This window comes from Vigna angularis, chromosome 2, assembly GCF_016808095.1.
Source record: "Vigna angularis cultivar LongXiaoDou No.4 chromosome 2, ASM1680809v1, whole genome shotgun sequence".
Classification (NCBI taxonomy): Eukaryota; Viridiplantae; Streptophyta; class Magnoliopsida; order Fabales; family Fabaceae; genus Vigna; species Vigna angularis.
Window position 1 is genome coordinate 17,708,101 of NC_068971.1, and position 25,502 is coordinate 17,733,602.

The following is a 25,502-nucleotide window of genomic DNA, read 5'->3' on the forward strand; positions in this document are numbered from 1 at the left end:
TTTTAGTGTACATATTTTGTTTCTAATTTCACTCTTTCAACAATAATTTTTTAACTAAAAATAATTGTTTTACTAATTTTACTTTTAAGTTATTACTATTTTTAAAATTTAACTATTTTTTGAAATAAAAAAAAATCGTTTTACTAATTTTACTTTTAAGTGATTACTTTTTTAAAATTTAACCATTTTTAAAATTGAAATAACTATTTATAATAAAAAAATTCTTTAGAATAAAGAAAATTTATCTACAGGATAATTATAAAATATATTTATAGTTATTTTTATAATTGTATATTCTTCCAAAATATTTTAAAATATTTTTAAGATTTTAACAATTAATATATTATAATTTAAACAATTGTTGAATTCATTACAAAAATAAATAAATAAATAAAACAAAATTAAAAATAAATTAATAAATAAAACAAAATTAAAAATAAATAAAATTTGTTTTATGGTTTGTATTGCAAATTAATTTTTTAACTCTTACTGTAATAAGTTAGTTAATCCAACACATTTTTTCTCTTCTCACCACCTTTTTCTTCTTCTCACACCTCACTTTCCACATATATTCCACGTCATCTTCCAAATCATTTACGATTTTCATCTACTATCTCTACCTTTTTTTTTCTTATATTAATTTTTCATATTAACCTTTCTAATTTCTTAAGTTACCTTTTTAAATTATATTGTATTCACCTATTTTTTCACCTACTATTTATATTTTTTCTTTCACTTATTTTTCACACTAATTTCTATTATTTACTCTTTTTATTATATTTTATTTCATCTAATTTTTTCACTCACTATCTATATTATTTCTTTCATTTATTTTTTACATTATTTTTTCTATTGACTTTGTTTATTACATTTTATTTAACCTAATTTCTCTCTCCACTTTTTATATTATTTCTTTCACTTATTCTTCACATTAACTTTTTCTATTAAATTTTTTATTATATTTTATTTCATCTAATTTTTCCATCCACTTTTTATATTATTTCTTTTAATTATTTTGCATATTTTTTTCTATTTTTCTCACTAATTTTTTTAAATTATTTTTTATCCACCACTTTTACTATTCATCACATTATAAATACACATATATTCTTCGTTCCATTTTTTAAAACATATCTTTATATACACACATTTCTTCTCCCCCACTCCATCATTCTTCAACAACACATCCCCTTTTCTCCATACTGTTACTATTTTTTATTATCACCTTAATTTCATCACTATTCTTTTAATAATATACTGATACTATGTAAAAATAATTTTTTTAATAAAAATATAATATTACAAAAATGGTTTTATCTGTCATATTCTTTTTGTATTATGTTATTTTTTTAAATATATAAAAAAAATCATAAAATCTCCAAAATAAAAAATATCAATCTCTTTCAATCAGGATTGTTAGAATTAATTCCTGATTTTTCATTATAAATGGAAATAAGTAAGAGCGAGGTCAATTCTTATCTTGTTCACTTCCCAAAAAATCCAAAATTATCCATGATCATTCTCAAACAAACTTCCAAACAATTTCTCAAATAATCATCCAAATAGATTTTCTAAAATAACTAGGTACTTGATTTCTCACATGATAATATGTAGGAACAAAGTCAATCATTGTCGCACTTTAAAAAAACAAAATATTGTTTCTTTCATGTTGTCTTGCATTGTTATTTTTGAGGAAAAAACATTTTTAAAACCACATCATCTTTGCATATTTAATTAAAGATATTGTCTTTGGACAGAGACACTGTAGGATGATAATAACTTCTCTATACATAAGCTACTTCGGAACTCAAAAATCTGATTTCTTAGATTATGTCTTATTTTTATGATTTTGCTACAATTTTTCAAAATAAATTATGGTAACGACTTCTAAACTCATTTTTTTTTTCCTTTTAAAGGTTTAGCACTCTATGTGTGATTCCGGTTGCGATTGTGATAATTATATCATAAGTTATAAATATATTTGTAATATAACAAAATATGATGTAAAATATTATATCATAAAATATTAATTATATATCTTAATTGTGCAAAAAAAAATATGGTAATAAATTATTATATCATAAAATATTAACCGAAAATATCTTGATCAAAATCTACTTATTTTTTTTCAATTAATTCGAAATTATTGTTTTAAGATATTACTTTTTTCTCATGATTTTTCAAATTGAATTCTTCATTAGAAATGTAAAATACCACCAATTTGTCAGAATTTTTTTATCCCTTTTAATAGTTTTGTTCTTTTTACTAAAATGTATTTCTTGTTTTTAGAAGAGGAAATTTGACCAATATATGAGATGTTATGAAAATGTTGTCCATGGACACATCAATAGAAAGAAACATGGTAATGAAAATGGAATCCTAGGTGAGAAAATAAAACATTGCACTAATTATAGTCAATGTTGTCCTCACTTAGGTGTCTTTGACGCCTTTATTGAAGGGTCAAACTCATTGAAACAACACTCTTTGAAAAGCTATAGTAAATATTTGGTGATTACTACTATTAAAGGTACCAACACATCAACGAAGGAGAAATCAACTTTCAAATTTTCAAAAGCTCTAGAACATTTTGATAACTCAAACGAAACTTCACATTCTTCATACTTAGGAAATGAAGATATGGTGCTAAATCAAACACATAACAAGTCATTATCAGATGACAATGAAATTCCAAGACCAGTTATTCCTATTGGACCTCGTTTTCAAGCTGAAGTTCCTAAATGGGAAGGAACAACAAATGTAAATAATGATGATGATTCAAAGTGGTCAGGTGTTCAAGTTTGGCCAATGCCTAATATTAGTGAAAACTCCATAGAAGGTACTGGGAAAGGTAGGCTTGGAGGATCAATTGAATGTGTTAAACTACACATTAGGGAAGCAAGAGAACTTTTGAAATTGGAGATTGGTGCAACATTTTCAAGTTGGAAGTTTGATGAGATGGGAGAAGAATTTTCACAGTCATGGACATTAGAAGAGGATAAGAAATTTGAATCTATGATGAAATTAAATACATCTTCAAAGACTAGAAATTTTTGGAAGCTTGCCCTGAAACATTTTCCATCTAAATCATTGAAATGCATGGTAAATTTCTATCATAATGTATACATCCCAAGATGTTTAAGCATGAAGACTAGATCTTTGCTTGAAGTTGACAGAGACAATGATCATGATGATAACTTCAGTAAAAATATTCATTGATAGGTATGATTATAATTTGTCTTACAATATTATGGATAACAAATTTTCTCTTTTATATGTTATAAGTTCATATATGAGAATAATTAATTTGGTTGTTGTCCTTCAATCTTCTTTAGGTTTTATTAATTTTAAAAGCTAGTAATATTATTTTCTATTGATGTCATAATAGCTTATAAATAAGTTTATGTTCACACTTGTATTATTAATTTATATGAATATTCTTTGAATTTATTTTATTGTGTATATTCTTTTGTCTGTAAAAGCATATGCATAATTCTAATTCACAATTATTCAGTGAAGTTAAATGATTATAATTTTGGTACATAATGTCTTATTACAGGAAGGAACTTCTTATCACTTCATCCTAGATGAGGACTTTCGAATTAGTCTTTGGGGAAAGCAATTCTAGGTGGAGAACATATATGGTTTTATCTATTAAATCTTACTTAATGCATCATATTCTTAAGTGTATGATTTTGGATGAATGTATCAACTTTGAGAATGTTGTTGACTCATTTTTTGTATTTAATGTAATATGTAATATTAACAATTTAGACAGTTTTTAATTATTTTCATATTTCTTTAATCTAGTTATTACGCGTTGATAATTTATATTTTTAATCATAATTAAAATAGTTATTTGTGTCAAATATTGAAAATGACTCAGGTTCAAACTTTTGATGTGGCTTAATAATAAACACTTAATCTAAATATTGGTATTAAATTTAAGGTTAAAAGCTTGACTTTGGTGGGTAATTGTTGAGAAAGATTATTTGACTTGTATAAAGGTAGAGGGAACTAAGTCAAAATAAAACTATAAGTTATAATGTTTAAATTGTTACATAAGTAAAATAAAGTTGTTAGTTATGACTTTTAACGAAATAGTAAATCTCCATTCCAATAACACAAGTGTGATTACTACTATTAAAGGTACAAGTGTGAACAAGTCATTATGATTTGTAAGTAAATAAAGTGTGAACAAATTTTCAATCCTCGAAAACGGAGTCAAAAACTTGTTAACCCTCGACAAGTGTAACCGAATCGTATCAAGTAATAAAAAATGGTAAGACCAAGTATCGTTTCCCAAGAGACTCACGACACTAAACAGTTATGTGATTACTCAACTAATTAAGGCTCTAAAGAAAATATTTTGGGGTTTTTAAATGTAAATGCAATAAAATAAACATGAATGCAATTTGATCAATTGAGGTTAAACACAAGAAAGAATGGATGAAGTTGATGATATTGTTGGGTTTAGATTTCACCTAATTTACTCTCATGCATTTATGAATTTGTCTTTCTTTTCATTAATGTTAATGTCACTCTCTAAATTACCTTAAACCCGATGTCTCGGTGAAGAAAGCCTAATCATAATCACTAGTTTACAATGTCTTGTCTCCCTAGGAATTAATCATGCATTATAGTGAACAGAAGCTTAAAGGCAACCAACTATCATACTCCTATGTCTAGGTTTGTAATATACTGTTAGGAGAATTCCCTAGATCGTGATTTGTAAGACATCTCTCAATAACAATCCTAGGGAGAGAAAAGGAGAGCTGTCACATCCCCAAATTGTCCAACCCTAGGAGTACGAAATCTCCTGATACTTACAAATCATAAGATTTATGTCAAACATGAATAAAACATCACAATCATTTGAGCAAAGAAGAATATCTCTAACAATTAATGAAAGAAAGCATGTAGCTTTAAAAGATCTTGAAGAACAAATTCAATACATGAGAGTTTAAGAAGGTTACATCTTTCCCAACAACAATAAGGTTTAGCCCTCCATCGTCATGGAAGAACTAGATGAATAATGGAATGAAAGAATGAAAGATATAGAAAAACCCGAGAAAGAGAAGAGAAGAGTCGTCATCATCCCCAAATCTACCCCCAAGGGGTGAAAAGTGTGTTTTTGTGCTTAAGCCATCAAAAGATACAATCCCTAGGATGTGCAAGTCCTTAAATAAAACATAAAAATAACAGGAACCAGGTCCAAGCCCATAAAAAATTACAGAAAAGTGGCCCAAGGCCCATAAAAACGCCGCTCAGGGGTGTTTACCGTTCAGCGGTAAGTGCGGGTCTTCAATTTTGCCCCTCAACTATTGTTTTTTCCCCTCAGCGGTGATTTTGCCACCTGAAAACTGGCGCTCAACGAAAATTACAGCTCAGCGCCACTCGGCGCAACTTTTTCTGCACTCTGGTTGACACGATGGCTCCGCTAAGGGATGAAAAGGCCGCTGAGGGGAGGAAAACAACTCACGCACTTACCGCTGAGCAGCACTATTTTGGGCTTGGGCCTAATTTTCTGTAATTTTACGAATAGTATATAAGCTTTAGGTGTTCCTAGGGTTTGTATCTTTGGCTGGGACGAAGCAAACACTTTATTTTCCACCCCTTGAAGGAAGATCTGGGATGCTCAGGCTACCTCTTCATCTTGTATTGTTGTTGGGGAATCAATGTAGTCTTGTGAAACTCTCATATATGGAATTTGTTTTAACATCTTACTTTAAGACTTATGCTTTCTTTCATCATTAGTTAGGGTTTTTCCTCTTTACTTAATGCTTGCTTTGTTTAACTCATTTATTGCCATGATTATTGATTTTGTCGATATGGGAACGTACGGGGAAATCTAGATCCGGGGAATTTCTCCCAATAGCATATTGGTTGCCTTTAAGCTTCTGCACTTAAGAATTAATTACTAGGAATGCTAGGAATTGTATGAACTCGTAATTAAGGATAGGCCTTCTTGCAAGGTGATTTAGAGAATGACATTAGCATTGATGAAAAGAATGATGAATTCCTAAAGTATATGAGAGTGGATAAGATGAAATTGATAACCCCAACAACATAGTCATCCATATAATTCATTACGTGTTTGTTTTTCTCTTTTTGCCATTGATCAAATTCATGCATACATGTTTAATTATTGTCTTTTGCATTAAAAACCTAAAATCAATTGTTTACAAGTCTTAAAAACGAAATAGTAAATCTCCATTCCAATAATTGGTATTGCACAGTGTCACAAATTCAATTCTGAATAACAAATTTATAAAAAGGAAAGATAAAAAAATATGCTTCACCGACGTCATTTTGTCGCCTAAGTATCTTGGATGACAAATTTACGAATTAGTTTTCTATCTTTATTTTGTGTGGATTCTTGGTTAATTTTATTGTAATTATTGTTTTCGTGTGAATGTTAATTTAAACCCGTTTGTTTGACTATCTTATCATTCTTTGTACAATTTCATATTTTCCACTCTAGAATAAAATAAGCTTTATGGAAATTGGTTGGAAACTATCACTACAATAAAAACTTAATTTATCGACGAATATGATTCGTTGATAAATATAAAAATTCATTGATAATGTCAATTTTTTTTATTATTATTAACGAAAAAAAATCTGTTGTTAAATGTTTTATCGAAAATAATTATTAACGGATTATAATCATCGATAATTATTGACGACCTGTTCGTCGATAATTACTGACGACCTATACTTCTATCGGTAATTATTGAAAGGTTAAGACTGATAGTAATGATTTATCGATAATAAAGTGACAAAATAGGCTACATTATCGAAAGATTATAGTCGTTGACAATTACTGATAGATCATGATGGTCGGGAATTATCGACGACCTTCGCACTTCGATAATTACTAACGACCATGATCCATCGGTAATGACATGAAAACGGTGGACTATTTCAAATAATCTAATCTAGGTCTTGACATGATTAGATGTTTGGATTGCTTTGTATGAAAGTTGACTCATGTATGAAATATTAATGCATATTATGATTTGTTTTGTATCGCTAGCTTATCCTTCTATTTGTATCTTGTCTCTTGTTTATTGTTCGTTTTTGTTTTGTGTTGTATATAAAAATGGTTTTTAGGGTTAAATTAGATGATTATAAAATAACTTTATGTTTTTGTATGTTAGCTGATCTATTTATTAATCATATGATAGTTCCTTTATAGTTAAATACTATATATTTAGGATGCTATAATTATTTTTTAAAAATTTAATCATTTTTGAAATTAAAATAACTATGTATAATAAAACGTTATCTTTAAAATAAATGAAAGTTATCTATAAAATAATTACAAAAATTATTTATATTTATTTTTATAATTATATTCTCGGAAGATATTTTGAAATATTTTCAAAATTTTTATCGTTAATATCTTATGATAAATATTTTAGAGATATAATAATATATTATTTCATTATGTTATATTACCAAGATATTTGTAGTTAATATTTTATAATATAATAAAGTATAAACATTTGATCTATAAAATATAAATATATTAAATTAATATTGTTATAATAAAATGTTATATCATAAGTTATGGTAAATATCTTAACAATATAACAAAATAATATGATAAAAAAATTATTATATCATAAAGGATTAATTATAAATATCTTACTTATATAACAAAAATATGATAATAAATTATTACATTAAATATATTAATTGCAAATATCTTAGTATTATAAAATATGATTATATGTTATTAAATTTCAAGGATATTTATAAAAGATTAGCTACAAAAGTCTTAGAAATATTTATTTATAACAGTTAAGGATTTGTTTGTTAGATAAGGGATTATTTTTTATAAGATAAATTGTTTATTAAGTGTACGGTCCGGTTTGCAATACTAGTGTGTACAGTACGGCCTGTAGATCAAGTACCACCTATGTCGAACATTCAGATTGTTCTTCATCTCGTGTTTTCTTCGGTTTCATTTAGGTTGTCCTCCCAGACCGTCCTTCTAGGACTTCCTTCCAAGCAATTCTTTCAGGCTGTTTTATTAGGTCGTTGATGACAAATTTATGAACATCAAAAAACGGCGTCACAAACTTGTTTAACTCTCGGCAATGTGACCGAATCGTATCAAGTAATAAAACTAGGTAAGACCAAATATCGTTTTTTCAAAGAACTCACGACCTAGTTAGCTATATGATTTGTTGATTATTTAAGACCTGTAAACAATTGATTTTAGGTTTTTAATGCAAAAGACAGTAATTAAATATGTATGCATGAATTTGATCAATGGAAAAGAGGAATACAAACACTTTAATGAATTAGATGGATGAGTATGTTGTTGGGGTTATGAATTTCATCTTATCCACTCTCATATACTTTAGGAATTCATCATTGTTTTCATCAAATGCTAATGCCACTCTCTAAATCACCTTGCAAGAAGGCCTATCCTTAATTATGAGTTCATACAATTCCTAGCATCCCTAATAATTAATTCTGAAGTGCAGAAGCTTAACGACAACCAACCCTCATATTCCTATGCCTAGGCAATATGCTATTGGGAGAAATTCCCCGGATCTAGATTTTCCCGTACGTTCCCATATCGACAAAATCAATAATCATGGCATTGAATGAGTTAAACAATGCAAGCATTAAGCAAGGAGGAAAAACCCTAACTAATGATGAAAGAAAGCATTTATCTTAAAATAAGATGTTAAAACATAAATTCCATATATGAGAGTTTCACAAGACTACATTGATTCCCCAACAACAATACAAGGTTTAGTTCACCATATTCATGGTGAATCTAGATGAACAATAATGAAAGAATGAAAGATAGAACCCTAGAAAGATGAGAAGGTAGCCTAAGCATCCAAGATCTTCCTCCAAGGGGTGGAAAAGTGTGTGTTTGCTTCGTCTCCAGCCAAAGGTACAAACCCTAGGAAGACCTAAAGCTTATATACTATTCGTAATATTACAGAAAAGTGGGCCTAAGCCCAAAAGACCACCGCTCAGCGGTAAACTGCCGCTTAGCGGTACTAGCGCAAAGTCAATTTTCCCCTCAGCGGAGCTAACGGGTGTTCCTGAGTGCCTCTCAGCGGTAAACTACCGCTGAGCGGTAGTTGCGGCTTCTCCTTTTGCACTTTTTGAGTTCTTTTCTGATTCCATCTCTATCCTTCTTCACTTCTTTCACCAGATTCACCTTAAAACCTCCATAAAACACTAAAATCAAGCATAAACCTGTCCAGCTCTCTTATTTCCAAAATTATGAACAAAAGCATGATTCTAAGCTAGTTTCTAAGTGTTAAAGGTTGCTTTTAGTATCAATTTTAAGCATGAAAATAACAGTTTTTCAACTGTTATCACAACCCCAAACTTAGAACTTTGCTTGTCCTCAAGCAAACAAGATGTAACTCAATCTTCTACCAATCAATACAATGGTTTACTCCATTCAAAAGCCCTCTTTTCAAGATAAGTAAAAACTTCAATTAAGCTCATGACACAAACTTCAATCAAGACATACACATGCTTTAGTGTTCACAAAGTCACTTAATATCCAACAAATGCTATTTTTCATGAATGATCAATCAACTAAGCATGGATGTTCATGTGTTCATGGAATCTTTCCTGACTATACAAAATGTTTCACTCAAACACACAAGTGTATAAGAGGTAATCACTCATTCACTCTACTATCACAATGTCACATGAATTGACTTTACCTTTCATTTAACCATAATAAATACATTCACAAGCAAGCATCATCACAAGGACTTTTCTATGGCTTATAATGTGGTTGGGCTAACAAGAAAATTGGTTTTTTCTAGATCATAAAACCCTTGAGTTAAGAGAATCATATAAACACAATCATTCTTACTTATTCCCAACTTTCCTTTTGCATTGAGCTTTGCTTCTTCTTTTCTTTTCTTTCTCTTTTTCTTTCTTTTTTCACATACTTAATTCTTAGTTCTTAGCTCAATGCTTTCAATTTTCCTTTCTATTTTCCAACAACCCCAAACTTGAACATTTGTCAATACCACAAAATATTTTCTACTTAACTCAAGGTAAAGCTTTTCAACAAGGGTTTTCAAATCATGTTCAAGGCTAAGGGTTCAAATGATAGAACACATAGTGCTCTCTTTTAGTGGGCTAAATTCATGCATTTGGCTAACAAAAGGGTTACCAACAAATGGCCTTGATCATATGATGCAAACAAGTAATTGATTCAATCATAGAAAACCTGGGCAAAGTCATTCATGCTTTCAAAGTAATAGCACTCAATCACAAAAACTCTAGAGCTCAAAACCTCACATATAAGCTCATTCACATTTGACATACACATCCTGCTTAATATCACAATCACAATCACAATCACAATAACTTGCATTTGTTCACAAAGCTTGTGAACCACCTGTATAAGCATGTAATGTGCACATCTCAACATCAATCCATATCAAAGCATCATCAAGCATTACTTATCAAACAATCACAATCATAAGCAAACCATCATAAAGACAAAGTTTCCAATTGAGTACATCAAACCCTATTCTAAAAACAAAAATAAATAAGTTCAGAACACTGGGTTGCCTCCCAATAAGCGCTTTTTTAACGTCACGAGCCTGACCCAGAATTTCAAGGATCAACCAGCTGCATCATTGTGGACAAGTGTTGCACTTCTCCCCCTAGATAGGGCTTGAGACGTTGACCATTCACCACCCAACTTTTCTGTGGATCATCAGCAGCTGGATTAAATATTTCAATTGCTCCGTGTGGATGCACTCCTTTTACTACAAAAGGTCCTGACCATTTTGTCTTCAACTTCCCAAGGAATATCTTCAATCTTGAGTTGAATAATAGTACCTGTTGCCCTGAATTAAAGACTTTATTCACCAGCTTCCTGTCATGATAAAATTTAATCTTATCTTTATAAGCCTTGGATGAGTCATATGCATGTAACCGCATTTCTTCAAGCTCCAGAATCTGCCTTCTGCGTGTGCTCTGAGTTTCATAAGGATCAAAATTCAAGAATTTTAAAGCCCACAAAGCTTTATGCTCCAACTCTACTGGCAAATGACATGCTTTCCCATAGACTAATTGAAAAGGTGATAATCCCATGGACGTCTTCATTGCCGTCCTATAAGCCCAAAGAGCATCATCCAGTTTTAGTGACCAATCCTTTCTTGATGAAGTCACAGTTTTTTCCAAGATCCTTTTTATCACTCTGTTAGATACCTCAACTTGTCCATTGGTTTGTGGATGATAAGGTGCAACTACCTTATGTCTCACTCCATAATGTTTGAGTACTTTTGCTAGCTGATAATTGCAAAAATGCGATCCCCCATCACTAATTAACACTCTTGGAGTTCCAAAACGTGAAAATATCTATTTCTTCAAAAATTTAATTACCGTGCTAGCATCATTTTTAGGACAAGTTAATGCTTCCACCCATTTGCTCACATAATCCACTGCTACCATTATGTATTCATTGTTGAAAGATGGAGGGAAGGGTCCCACAAAATCAATACCCCAGCAATAAAAAACCTCAACCTCTAAAATGCCCTATAATGGCATCTCATGACGTCTAGTAATCGTCCCTGCTCTTTGACACTTATCACAACTTCTAGCATGATTATGAGCATCTTTAAATAGAGTTGGCCAATAAAACCCTGATTGGAGAACCTTTGCTGCTGTCCTTTCTCCATTAAAATGTCCCCCATAGGGTGAATCATGACAATGCCAGAGAATTCCTTCTACTTCTTCATTTGTCACACATCTCCTCAGAAGATTATCTGCTCCAATCTTGAACAAATAAGGATCATCCCAGACAAACTGCTTGGCATCATGCAAAAATTTCTTTCTTTGTTGCCAAGTTAAATCTTCTGGTATAACCCTTGCAGCTTTGAAATTAGCCATATCAGCAAACCATGGCCTCTGCTGAATATACATGAGTGCTTCATCTGAAAAAGATTCCCAGATCTCTGATTCCTTGCTAGTGACCTCCTTGTTGACTAACCGTGACAAATGATCAGCAATCAAGTTCTCACTCCCTTTCTTATCACGAATTTCCACATCAAATTCTTGCAAGAGTAATACCCATCTAATCAGACGGGGCTTAGAATCTGGCTTTGTCAACAAATATTTGATAGCTGCATGATCTGTATAAATAATCACCTTAGACCCAATAAGATAAGGTCTAAATTTCTCTAGAGCATATACTATAGCTAAGAATTCTTTCTCCGTAGTAGCATAATTCAACTGAGCATCATTCAGAACTTTGCTGGCATAATAAATTGGATGAAAAATCCGCTCTTTTCGCTGACCAAGAACGACTCCTATTGCATAATCACTTGCATCACACATTAGCTCAAAATTTTTATTCCAATCTAGAGCTATAATTACTGGAGCTAACACTAATTTGCTCTTCAATGTCTCAAAAGCTTTCAAACATTCTTCATTTATCACAAAAGGGGCATCCTTCATAAGAAGATTACTCAATGGTTTAGCAATTTTTGAGAAATCTTTGATGAATCTTCTATAAAATCCAGCATGACCTAGAAAACTCCTGATCCCCTTTACATTTGTTGGTGGAGGCAGTTTCTCAATGACTTCTACTTTAGCTTTATCTACCTCAATCCCTTTAGCAGAAATTTTATGTCCCAGCACAATTCCTTCGGTTACCATAAAATGACATTTCTCCCAATTAAGCACAAGATTTGTCTGAACACATCTTTTAAGAACAATATCCAAATTAGTCAAACACCGTTGGAAAGAATTTCCAAAGACTGAAAAATCATCCATGAAGACTTCAATGCACTTTTCTAGGAGATCTGCAAAAATTGCCTGCATACACCCTTGAAATGTAGCTGGAGCATTACATAATCCGAATGGCATCTTTCTATAGGCAAAGATACCAAAAGGACAAGTAAAAGCCGTCTTCTCTTGATCTTTTGGATCTACCACAATTTGATTGTATCCAGAATATCCATCTAGAAAGCAATAGAAAGCTTGACCTGCTAATCTTTCTAACATCTGGTCCATGAAAGGAAGAGGAAAATGATCCTTCCTAGTGGCTTTATTTAGCTTCCTGTAATCAATGCACATTCGTCATCCAGTAACTGTCCGAGTGGGGATAAGTTCATTCTTATCATTATAAATTACTGTCATTCCACCTTTCTTTGGAACCACCTGTACTGGACTCACCAATTCACTGTCAGAGATTGGATAAATGATACCAGCTTCCAAAAGTTTCAACACTTCTTTTCTAACCACCTCCTTCATTATAGGGTTTAACCTTCTCTGTGGTTGAGCACTCGGTCTATAATCCTCTTCCATAAAGATTTTATGCATACAATAAGTTGGGCTAATACCTTTAAGATTTGATATTGACCACCCAATCGCTTCTTTGTTAACTTTCAAAATTTCTATCAACTGTTCTTCTTCTTGTAGAGACAAAGAATTACTGATGATAACTGGCTTTTTTTCATCTTCTTCTAGAAATACATATTTCAGATGTGCTAGTAGTCTTTTTAATTCTAACTTCTTTGCTTTGACTTCTTCTTCCTTATCAATTATCTCAAACTTTGTATCCTCCACTGGAATCTTCTTCAATGTTTCCAAGTCCATCAGACATTCTTCAATTAATTTCTCTTCTCCTTCATCTAAATTTTCACAAGCATTAATAAGAGTTTTCTCTAATGGAGAAACATACCGCACCATCCTTTCTTGCATCATACAAACTTCATCAAGTTTGTCAAATTGAAAACATGCTTTATCATCATTTGGATATGTCATGGCTTTGAATACGTCAAAGGTGACTTCTTCATCATGAACTCTCAATTTAAGCTTACCATTCTCTACATCAATTAAAACTCTAGCAGTCTTCATAAAAGGTCTCCCAAGAATGAGAGGTACATCACTATTCCCTTACATCTCCATTACAATAAAATCTACTGGGAATACAAACTTATCAACCTTTACTAAAACATCTTCAACCACTCCATATGGATATTTAAGAGACCTATCTGCCAGTTGAAGAGCCATTCTGGTAGGTTTGATTTCCAAACCCTCAATTGTTTTACACATGGATAGCGGCATTAAATTAATGCTAGCTCCCAAATCAATCAATGCTCTTCCAACTTCCAAGTCTCCTATGGTGCACGGAATAGTGAAGCTTCCTGGATCTTTAAGCTTAGGAGGTAATTTCTGTATGATTGCACTACAATTACCCTGTACTTGGATAGTCTCCTTCTCAATGTACTTCTTTTTCTTTGTAAGGAGTTCCTTCAAAAATTTTGCATATGATGGCATCTGTTGCAATGCTTCAGAGAATGGTATAGTAATCTCCAGTTCTTAAACAACTCAATGAATCTTTCCAACTGTTTTTCTTTCTCCTTCCTTGAATAATTCTTTGGATAAGGAAGTGGTTTTTCAAATTCTCTTCCTTTTGTCTCTCATCTCTCTCTTTTTTTTCTTTCTTTTCATCTTCTTCTTCTTTCTTTTTTTCTCTCTCAACTCTTTCTTTTTCACTCTCATTTTCTTTCTCCTCTCTTTCTATTTTTCTCTCCTCTAACACCTTACCACTTCGGGTCACAATAGTCTTACACTCCTTTCTGAGATTATCATTTTTCATCTTGTCAACTATTCGCTCAATATGAATCTTCATATTTTTAAATGCAACTTCCACATTCTTACAATATGATGCATTCGTCTTCAAGAATTGTTGGAAAGTCTCGTCCAGTTTTGTTGTCTTCCTGGATGGAATAAGTTGCATTTGCCATTTTTGCTGCTGCCATTGAACCATTGAAACATTTTCTATTTCTTGTGGTAATTGAGAAAGTTTCGTAATTACTTCTTCCAACTGCTGAGAAATAATCTTATTTTGAATAAGCAGGGCATCATCTGATTGTAGCAACTCCTTCTGACTAGGAGCTCCTTTTTCACTGTTCAGCTCATTATCACTAGTAGCCATGTTTTCAATTATTTCTGTAGCTTCCTCTGGAGTTTTCCATTTGATATTTCCTCCAGCTGAGGCGTCAAGCATCATCTTGGTTTATGAACCAAGACCTCCAAGGAAGATCAAGACTACTTCCACTTCGTCAAAACCATGCGTGGGAGTTTTTCTTAGTAAGCTTTTATATCTGTCCCATGCATGACCTAGTGATTCCTCCATACCTTGCCTGAAAGATGAAATCTCTTGCTTTCCTTTATTTACCTTTGATTGTGGAAAGTATTTGTTTAGGAACTTTGTCACCACTGCTTCCCACTCTGTAAAGCTTCCTTCTGGGAAAGAGTTCAACCAAAGCTTAGCGTTGCCTCCTAATGAGAATGGAAACAAGCTAAGTTTGATTGCTTCATCCGGCACCCCATTTATCTTTACTGTGTGGCAAATCTCGTTAAACGTAGTGAGGTGCTCATATGGGCTTTCGTGAGACAACCCATTAAATTGGTTACTCTTAACCAGTTGGATTAATGTTGGTTTCACCTCCATATTAGCCACATTGACTCTTGGTCTTGCTATGCTATTGAAATGCTGAGGTCCAGCTACATTAGTATAATCAGCAAGAGTTCGTCTGATATTATTATTCTCCATCTCCTCAATGCTATGGTCAGAACTTTGTGGTGATGGTTGTAACAGAGTTTTCGGAGAAGGAAAAAGTTCTCTAGATGTACGGATTCTTCTCCTCCGTCTACTCTTGTCTAAGCCTTCAAGAAGAGGTTCTGCAGTTTTCTTGCTCCTAGTTCGGATTGCTTCCTGCATACACAAGTAAACAAATCCCTAAAAGAATTGGTTAGCACAAAAAGATATAAAAATGGATATAAGATCAGAGATAAGAAGATAAAATAAAAACAGAAAAATAAAATAATAACCGAAAAAATAAAAACAGAAAATAAAATAAAATAAAAACCGAAAAAATAAAAACAGAAAATAAAAACAGAAAATAAAAACAAAAAATAAAAACAGAAATTCAAAATTCAAAATTCAAGTCAAAGATAATCAATAATCACACAAATAAACTAGTTAAACCACGAGTCCCCGACAACGGTGCCAAAAACTTGATGACAAATTTATGAACACCGAAAAACGGCGCCACAAACTTGTTTAACCCTCGGCAAGTGTGACCGAATCGTATCAAGTAATAAAACTAGGTAAGACCAAGTATCGTTTTCCCAAAGGACTCACAGCCTAGTTAACAATATGATTTGTTGATTATTTAAGACTTGTAAACAATTGATTTTAGGTTTTTAATGCAAAAGACAGTAATTAATCATGTATGCATGAATTTGATCAATGGAAAAGAGGAATACAAACATTTTAATGAATTAGATGGATGAGTATGTTGTTGGGGTTATCAATTTCATCTTATCCACTCTCATATACTTTAGGAATTCATCATTCTTTTCATCAAATGCTAATGCCACTCTCTAAATCACCTTGCAAGAAGGCCTATCCTTAATTATGAGTTCATAGAATTCCTAGAATCCCTAATAAATAATTCTGAAGTGCAGAAGCTTAACGACAACCAATCCTCATATTCCTATGCCTAGGCAATATGCTATTGGGAGAAATTCCCCGGATCTAGATTTCCCCGTACATTCCCATATCGACAAAATCAATAATCATGGCATTGAATGAGTTAAACAATGCAAGCATTAAGCAAGGAGGAAAAACCCTAACTAATGATGAAAGAAAGCATGTATCTTAAAATAAGATGTTAAAACATAAATTCCATATATGAGAGTTTCACAAGACTACATTGATTCCCCAACAACAATACAAGGTTTAGTTCACCATATTCATGGTGAATCTAGATGAACAATAATGAAAGAATGAAAGATAGAACCCTAGAAAGATGAGAAGGTAGCCTAAGCATCCAAGATCTTCCTCCAAGGGGTGGAAAAGTGTGTGTTTGCTTCGTCTCCAGCCAAAGGTACAAACCCTAGGAAGACCTAAAGCTTATATGCTATTCGTAATAAAAGAGGAATAATGCAAGTATAATCAACAAATTATAGACAGTTTTCTTGTTGATTATTTAATGGGTTGTAAACAATTTATTTGTAATAAATCTAGTCTTCATGCATTCGGTTACACTTGCCTAGTTAACTATATGATTTGTTGATTATTTAAGACTTGTAAACAATTGATTTTAGGTTTTTAATGCAAAAGACAGTAATTAAACATGTATGCATGAATTTGATCAATGGAAAAGAGGAATACAAACACTTTAATGAATTAGATGGATGAGTATGTTGTTGGGGTTATCAATTTCATCTTATCCACTCTCATATACTTTAGGAATTCATCATTCTTTTCATCAAATGCTAATGCCACTCTCTAAATCACCTTGCAAGAAGGCCTATCCTTAATTATGAGTTCATACAATTCCTAGAATCCCTAATAAATAATTCTGAAGTGCAGAAGCTTAACGACAACCAATCCTCATATTCCTATGCCTAGGCAATATGCTATTGGGAGAAATTCCCCGGATCTAGATTTCCCCGTACGTTCCCATATCGACAAAATCAATAATCATGGCATTGAATGAGTTAAACAATGCAAGCATTAAGCAAGGAGGAAAAACCCTAACTAATGATGAAAGAAAGCATGTATCTTAAAATAAGATGTTAAAACATAAATTCCATATATGAGAGTTTCACAAGACTACATTGATTCCCCAACAACAATACAAGGTTTAGTTCACCATATTCATGGTGAATCTAGATGAACAATAATGAAAGAATGAAAGATAGAACCCTAGAAAGATGAGAAGGTAGCCTAAGCATCCAAGATCTTCCTCCAAGGGGTGGAAAAGTGTGTGTTTGCTTCGTCTCCAGCCAAAGGTACAAACCCTAGGAAGACCTAAAGCTTATATACTATTCGTAATATTACAGAAAAGTGGGCCTAAGCCCAAAAGACCACCGCTCAGCGGTACTAGCGCATAGTCAATTTTCCCCTCAGCTGCATTTTCACCCCTCAGCGGAGCCAACGGGTGTTCCTGAGTGCCGCTCAACGGTAAACTGCCGCTGAGCGGTAGTTGCAGCTTCTCCTTTTGCACTTTTTGAGTTCTTTTCTGATTTCATCTCTATCATTCTTCACTTGTTTTACCAAATTCACCTTAAAACCTGCATAAAACACTGAAGTCAAGCATAAACCTGTCCAGCTCTCTTATTTCCAGAAATATGAACAAAAGCATGATTCTAAGCTAGTTTCTAAGTGTTAAAGGTTGCTTTTAGTATCAATTTTAAGCATGAAAATAACAGTTTTTCAACTGTTATCAGTCGTCCACCTAGGTTGTCCTTCCAGGTCGTCCATCTAGGGTATCCTTATAAGCCTCTGATAACGATTGAAAAACAATTATTTTTATACTTAATTTTGACATTAAAAACATCCTTTATGACTTAAAAACTAGCTTGAAATCATGTTTTTGCTTAAGTTGTGGAAATAAGAGAGTTGGATGGGTTTTATGTTTGTTTTTCCTTGTTTTGACAGGAACTAAGATGAATTGGATGAAGAAGTTGAAGTAGCAAGGAGTTGGACTCAGGAAAGAAAGGAAAATTGCACAAAAGAAGAATCGCAGCCACCGCTCAGCGCCATTTCACCGCTCAGCGCCAAGCTTGCTGTTGAGTTCTCTATCTGACGCTTAAGCGCCATCGCTGAGGGCTAATCCAAGTATCGCAGTCACCGCTGAGCGGCATTTCTACCGCTGAGCGGCATTTCTACCGCTGAGCGGCATTTCTACCGCTGAGCGCCAAAGTCTGCTTGATGGATGAGCCTCCAAGGAAATGACGAATGTGCGTGTCGCGAGCTCCTTCGAAGCTTCCTCCAGAGATGAACGCAGTGGAAAATGACAAAAACAGTGGGTTAAACTCGATAGAAACCCTAGAAATGGAAGGAAACCCAATATGAACCGATTAATCGGTTCAAAATGAAGATTGAACAGTGGAAAAGGTTTGGAACGAATCAAGAGTGATTTTAATCGACTAAAATCAGAGAAAATGATGAAGGATGAAGAAACCCTAGACAAATGTGCAGATAATTTGGTGACAGTGGAAGAAAGATGAAGAAACTTGTGAATCTGATACTTACGGAGGAGAAGAGATGGATTTGTGATGAAGAATGGCTGGCGACGAGGAGACTCTCGAGTGGAAGAACGAGATGTGGTTCTGCGAGATGGAGAAAAGCTCTCACGAAAGAGAGAATGTGGTTGTGCATGTCTGATGTGTGAGAAGAAAAGCAAATGATGTGGAATGAGGGAGCGGACGCGTGGCTGAAGAAGGAAATGAAAAACGCTGACACATGCGAGGTGGCAGCGAAGGAGAGGTAGCGTGGAGGAATGAGTAGCACCGTGAAATTTGGAAAATGAAAGTGAGAGAGGTGCTTGGAAGGTGGCTAGAGAAGGTCTCTTGGACTCTAGCCTGACTTTCAAGAGAGAATAATTTCTGATTTCAGAAAATTCAATTCTCATTAATCTCAAAAGTGCCAATACAAGAGAGGAGCTGGGTATTTATAGTAACCCATGCTCCTTACAAGCTAAAATACATGCACAATAAAATGTAAAAACAACAAAAAGAGGACACTGATAAAATACATCAGGCAGGATTCCATCACTGCTGTTAAGTGCACTGTTTCACGCTTGGGCGCCATCACTAAGCGTCATTCTGAGTGCCGCACTTATCGCTGAGCGCAATTCCTACCGCTGAGCGCTGTCAACTTGGGCCTGGGCCAGTTTTCTATTATTTTTATAAATTATATAAGGGTTTAGTCGACCTAGGGTTGATATCTTTGGACAAAAAGAGGCGAAATTACACTTTTTTCACCCCTCGGAGGCGGTTTTGGATGCGGAAGCTCCGATCTTCAACTTCTAGGGTTCTATCTTTCATTGTTTTCATTATTTTCATCTAGTTTCACCATGTCTATGGTGAATAAACCTCCATTGTTGTTGGGGAAACGATGTAATCTTTTGAAACTCTCATGTATTGAATTGATTCTTGATTATATATGCTTTACTTCATTAATTGTTAGGGTTTTTCCTCTATACTCTATGCATGCTTTGTTTAACTCATTCAATTGCATGATCATTGATGTTATCGATATGGACACATATAGGTAAATCTAGAACTGGGGAAATTCTCCCAGAAACAATATTACCTATGTCTAACGCTTAAGCGCCATCGCTGAGGGCTAATCCAAGTATCGCAGTCACCGTTGAGCGGCATTTCTACCGCTGAGCACTAAAGTCTGCTGTTAAGTGAACTGTTTCACGCTTGGGCGCCATCACTGAGCGTCATTCTGAGTGTCGCACTTACCGCTGAGTGCAATTCCTACCGCTGAGCGCTGTCAACTTGGGCCTGAGCCAGTTTTCTGTTATTTTTATAAATTATATAAGGGTTTAGTCGACCTAGGGTTGATATCTTTGGACAGAAAGAGGCGAAATTACACTCCTTTCAACCCTCGGAGGCGGTTTTGGATGCGGAAGCTCTGATCTTCAACTTTTAGGGTTCTATCTTTCATTGTTAACATTATTTTCATCTAGTTTCACCATGTCTATGGTGAATAAACCTCCATTGTTGTTGGGGAAACGATGTAATCCTTTGAAACTCTCATGTATTGAATTGATTCTTGATTATATATGCTTTACTTCATTAATTGTTAGGGTTTTTCCTCTATACTCTATGCATGCTTTGTTTAACTCATTCAATTGCATGATCATTGATGTTATCGATATGGACACATATAGGTAAATCTAGAACTGGAGAAATTCTCCCAGAAACAATATTACCTAGACATAGGAATAAGAGGATCAATTGCCTTTAAGCCTCTGTGCGAATGTAATGCATGATTAATTGCTAGGGAGACAAGACATTGTGAACTAGTAATTAGGATTAGGCTTTCTTCACCGAGACATCGATTTTAAGGTAAATTAGAAAGTGGAATTAACATTAATGAAGAAGATGAATTCATAAATACATGAGAGTGGATAACATAAGTCGGAAACCCCAACAACATAATTATTCTATATTTTACATCAATCACTTTTGCATCTTTCAATCCAATTGATCAACACTTGCATTCATGTTTATTTTCTGCAATATAAACACAATAATTTCGTTTACAAGTCTTATTTAATCAAGAAATCACATAACTGTTTAGGCCGTGAGTCTCTTGGGAAACGATACTTGGTCTTACTTGATACGATTCGGTACACTTGTCGAAGTGTTAACAGCCTCCATCCAGGCTGTCCTCCTAGGCTATCTTCCCAAGCCGTCCTCCTAGGCCATCCTCCTAGGCCGTCCTCCTAGGCCGTCCTCCCAGGCCGTCCACCCAGGACTAGGCGGTGCTTAGTATGACCTAACATTATGGTTAGATTGTTAGTGATATTGACTAATTAAGCCCCTAATGTAGATTAAGGTGTGATTGGGCCGTCATTAGGCCAACGAAAGGTAAAAGTCCATCACAACTATTATAAATAAAGGTCCCAAGTATGACTTTATTATTATTATACACATTATATGCATCACTTATTGTGCTAATCGATCGATTATATTATTGACTTGAGCGTTAGAGTGCCTTTGACAGGTACCCATCTACACGACTTCGACAAGAAGGAGGGAGAGCGAATAACGTATCTTGGACAATGGAGGACCATTGAGGAACTCATCCAATTTTTAGGACAACTTGGACTACTTTGAATAAGGGACCTCAACCCCATACTCGAAACATTTTGGCGCCCATCGTGGGTCGAGCGAGTATTCCCTGTTGTAGCCATAAGGAACCAGTGAGTGGTACTTTAAAGGACCTCAATTGCCGAATCGTTAGGCCTCAATATTTATGTTCAGTATCAACTTGCTTAGACCACTCGCCCAAACTTGGCCTCAAGTGTTCGGCCACAACTGTTCGATCATACATTGGCTTCAACTGCTCGACCAATCATGCCCTCATAGGTAGTCGACCAAACTTGGCCTCAAGTTTTCAACCTCAACTGTTCGGTCATACCTTGGCCTCAACTGCTCGCCATTCATGGCCTCACAGGTACTTGACAAAACATGACCTCAAGTGTTCGACCTCAATTGTTTGGCCTTAACTGTTCGGTCATACCTTGGTCTCAACTGCTCGGCCAACCATGGTCTCACAGGTACTCAACCAAACTTGGCCTCAAGTGTTCGGCCTAAACTGTTCAGCCTCAAGTCTTTGGCCCAACCTTAGCCTCAATTGCTCGGCCACCCATGCCTCACAGGTACTCGGTCCAACTTAGTCTCAAGTGTTCTACCTCAATTGTTCGACCATACATTGGTCTCAATTACTCGGCCACCCACGACTCACAAGTACTCGGCCAAACATGGCCTCAAGTGTTCGGCCTAAATTGTTCGACCTTAATTGTTCGACCATACATTGGCCTCAATTGCTTGCCACCCATGGCCTTGCAGGTACTTGGCCAAACATGGCCTCAAGTGTTCGACCTCAACTCGACCTCAACTGCTCAGGCACCCATGGCCTCACAGGTACGCGGTCAAACTTGGCTTCAAGTGTTCGACCTCAACTGTTCGGCCTAAACTGTTCGGCAAAACCTTATCCTCAACTTTTCGGTCAAACCTTGGCCTCAACTGCTCGACCACCCATGGCCTCACAAGTACTCGGCCAAACTTGACCTCAAGTGTTTGGCCTAAATTGTTTGGCCTTAATTTTTCGGCCATACCTTAGCCTCAACTATTCGACTAACCATGGGTCAATGGTACTCGACCAAACTTGGCCTCAAGTGTTCTGCCTAAACTGTTCGGCTTCAATTGTTCGGCCAAACCTTAACCTCAATTGCTCGGCCACCCATGGCCTCATAGGTACTCAGCCAAACTTGGCCTCAAGTGTTCGACCTCAACGTTTTGGTCATACCTTGGCCTCAACTAGTCGGCCCCCATGACCTCACAAGTACTCGCCAAATTTGGCCTCAAGTGTTCGACCTTATTAGATATATTATCTTTATTTTATATTTATCTTTTATATTTAGTTTGTTTGCTATTATTTCTTATTTGTATTTTGGGGTTAGCCTATATTTCTTCTATTTTAAATAGAGGAACTCTATTTGTATATTCAACATAAGGGAGATTAATCCCATTCATAATTTTGACTATATTCAGCATGGTATCTAGAGCATAAGGTTCTTTGTTCGTTGGCCTTACCCACTACAACCATCGTTATCGTTAGAGTCTCCGTCGTTGCCATTAGAATCGTTGTCGCCGCCATCTTATAATGGTTGAAAAACCGTTATTTTTATACTTAATTTTGATAATCAATCAACCCTTTTTGACTTAGAAGCTTGCTTGGACTCCTGTTTTTGCTTTAGTTTTGTAAATAAAAGGTGAATTTAATGGTTTTGTGCTAGATTCCTTTGATTTTGTACGCTAATTGAATGATTTGAAAGAAGAGTTAAAGTACCGACTGGTTGGAATGCAGAAAAGTCAACCAGAAACCACAAAAGTCAACCAATCAACCAGAAAAGTCAACCAGTCAACCAGAAAAGTCAACCAGTCAACTAGAATGCAAAAAAGTCAACCAGAGTGCATAAAAAGTTGTGCTGAGCGGAAATTACCACTGAGCGCCAGTTTTTAGGTGCCGAAATGACCGTTGAGGGGCAAAACAACATCTGAGGGGCAAAAATAGAAGACACGCACTTACCGCTGAGCGCCATTTTTATGGTCTTGGGCTTACTGATACGACTGTCGCGGTCATACAAATTTTATACACGAAATTAATGTAGTACAGGACTAGGAAGTGACTCCTAGGTCGTCTCTCAAGGACCAATTTGTGTCGGTTCAGTTTCAGATTTTTTTACGAAAGGGGGGGTTTAAAGGTTGTTGTGCAGAAAAATTAAATAATGAAAGTAGTAAAATTAATTGACTGTAAAAACAAGATTAAGCAGTAAAATTCTGAAAACGGTAAAAACGAAATTTTAACAGAATTAAAATTGCAAATCTGAAATTCATGAACTGAAAATAATTGCATTTAAAATCTTAAACGTGAAAACGGATGTAGTGCGTAAATGAAAATCAAATCCATCATCACCAAAATTCAATACATGCAAGTGAAAATTAAACCAAATCCAAAACCTCCCCCAAAGGGGAGGAGAAAACCCAGCCAGCCAGAACGTAACTCCTAATTCCTACTCCTAAAATCTAATCAGTTTTCTGTCCTGGATGCTTGCTTCTTTTATAGCCAAAACTGAGAACCCGTGAGCCTATTTTCCTTGCATGCTGAACAATAGTTTTCTCTCCGTGAGAAAATAGGGTGAGGACCCCTCAATCTTGTCCTCTTGCACACCATTCCAGCACATCATCCTTTTGCTCCTCCAATTAGCAAGCCGTGAAATGTGACTGCTGTATGCTATGTTTGGCCGTGCCATTTCTCCTCTTTGTTTCATCTACTTTCCATCAAATTAAATCAAGACTAATGTGTATTCTTCCTTCTAAAACAAAGATCACCGTGTACACCTCCTGGAAGTGGCAGCAACAGCTCCCTCTTTGCTGGATCGTGAAGGTACTGGATCAGCTGGATGGAGAACATCATAACTCTTCTCTTTTCGGTAGCTACTCCCTCTGCTGGATTGCTGCTCCAGCCGTGACTGCTCCCATCCATCACCGTGCACACAAACTCGTGAATTGAAGAATGAAAGCTGCAAGGTGGTGGCTGCTTGGACGTTGGACTTCTTGCGTGTGGCTGCTGCATCGTGAGCACCTCCTCTGCTGCCAAGGGCGTGATGCTCCTAGATGTGTGGCTGGACTTCTTCTTCAAACTCAGCATGTTGGACGGTACCTTCAAGCTGCTGTGTGCGTCTCTTACTCAAGCGAACCAGGCTGTGATGCTGCTGCGTGAAGAGTTTCTTCCTGGCCGAGACACTTGCTGGACTCCACTCTGCTCATCCTCTTCTCCTTCCACGTTCTCGTTCACTCTCATTCTCCGCGGGTTTCTCTCCCTTCAACCGTGAGCTTCCTGGATGCTGCAACGTGGAGATAGCTGTGTGCAAGCTTCTGTCGTGTTGGAGAAGAATGGAGGGGCTGCTGTTTGAAGATCTGGATGCAAGGAGGCTGGACGTGAAACTGCTTCTATTCCTCTGCTAGAGCAGCTGCCGGAACTTCCTTGGACGTGGCTTAGCTCTTCATCACCGTGTGTGTTTTCCAGCAAAGTGAAATGGTATTTACTTGGGACAACACCGTATGCTCTTCTCCAAGGCCAAGCTAATTGAAAATAATGTTTCAGAAAGAATAAGTGTGGTGGCCCTTCATAATATGTTGTCTCTCAGTGACTTGTAAAGAGAAAGAAAATGCCATGAGTTTCATTTCATGATAAATTATCTTCCAAATTATTTGAGAACCGTTGGTGCACTTGTGGTCCCCTCCAATTATGTTTTACTGCCTCCTTCATTTCTTTTTAAGCTGAAATACTTTGCCAAAATGAATGGCCGTGAGCTTTTCACTTGGTGGCCCCTCCCCAAAATTAATTTTCCAAGCTTTATGTTTTGTCATGA

The 25,502-nt window shown here is 35.0% G+C and overlaps 2 protein-coding genes across 2 annotated transcripts in view; one reads left to right on the forward strand and one right to left on the reverse strand.

The window, feature by feature from the left end:
• The first annotated feature begins 2,637 nt into the window (after window positions 1-2,637).
• On the forward strand, window positions 2,638-3,216 carry LOC108327344 (AT-rich interactive domain-containing protein 2). The gene has a single exon (XM_017561060.1). The coding sequence runs from the start codon at window positions 2,638-2,640 to the stop codon at window positions 3,214-3,216; it is 579 nt and encodes a 192-aa protein (XP_017416549.1).
• An 8,883-nt stretch (window positions 3,217-12,099) lies between these two features.
• Window positions 12,100-25,502, reverse strand: part of LOC128195431 (uncharacterized) — a gene marked incomplete at both ends in the record, with an annotated part of 112,367 nt that continues 98,964 nt past the window's right edge. The window contains one exon of the mRNA XM_052872913.1: window positions 12,100-12,977. Coding sequence (XP_052728873.1) covers window positions 12,100-12,977 — 878 coding nt within the window. The remainder of the gene's footprint in view (window positions 12,978-25,502) is intronic.

Bases quoted from the DNA above. Each gene is read 5' to 3' on its own strand.
- LOC108327344 (XM_017561060.1), top strand. From the start codon at position 2,638: ATGGTGCTAAATCAAACACATAACAAGTCATTATCAGATGACAATGAA.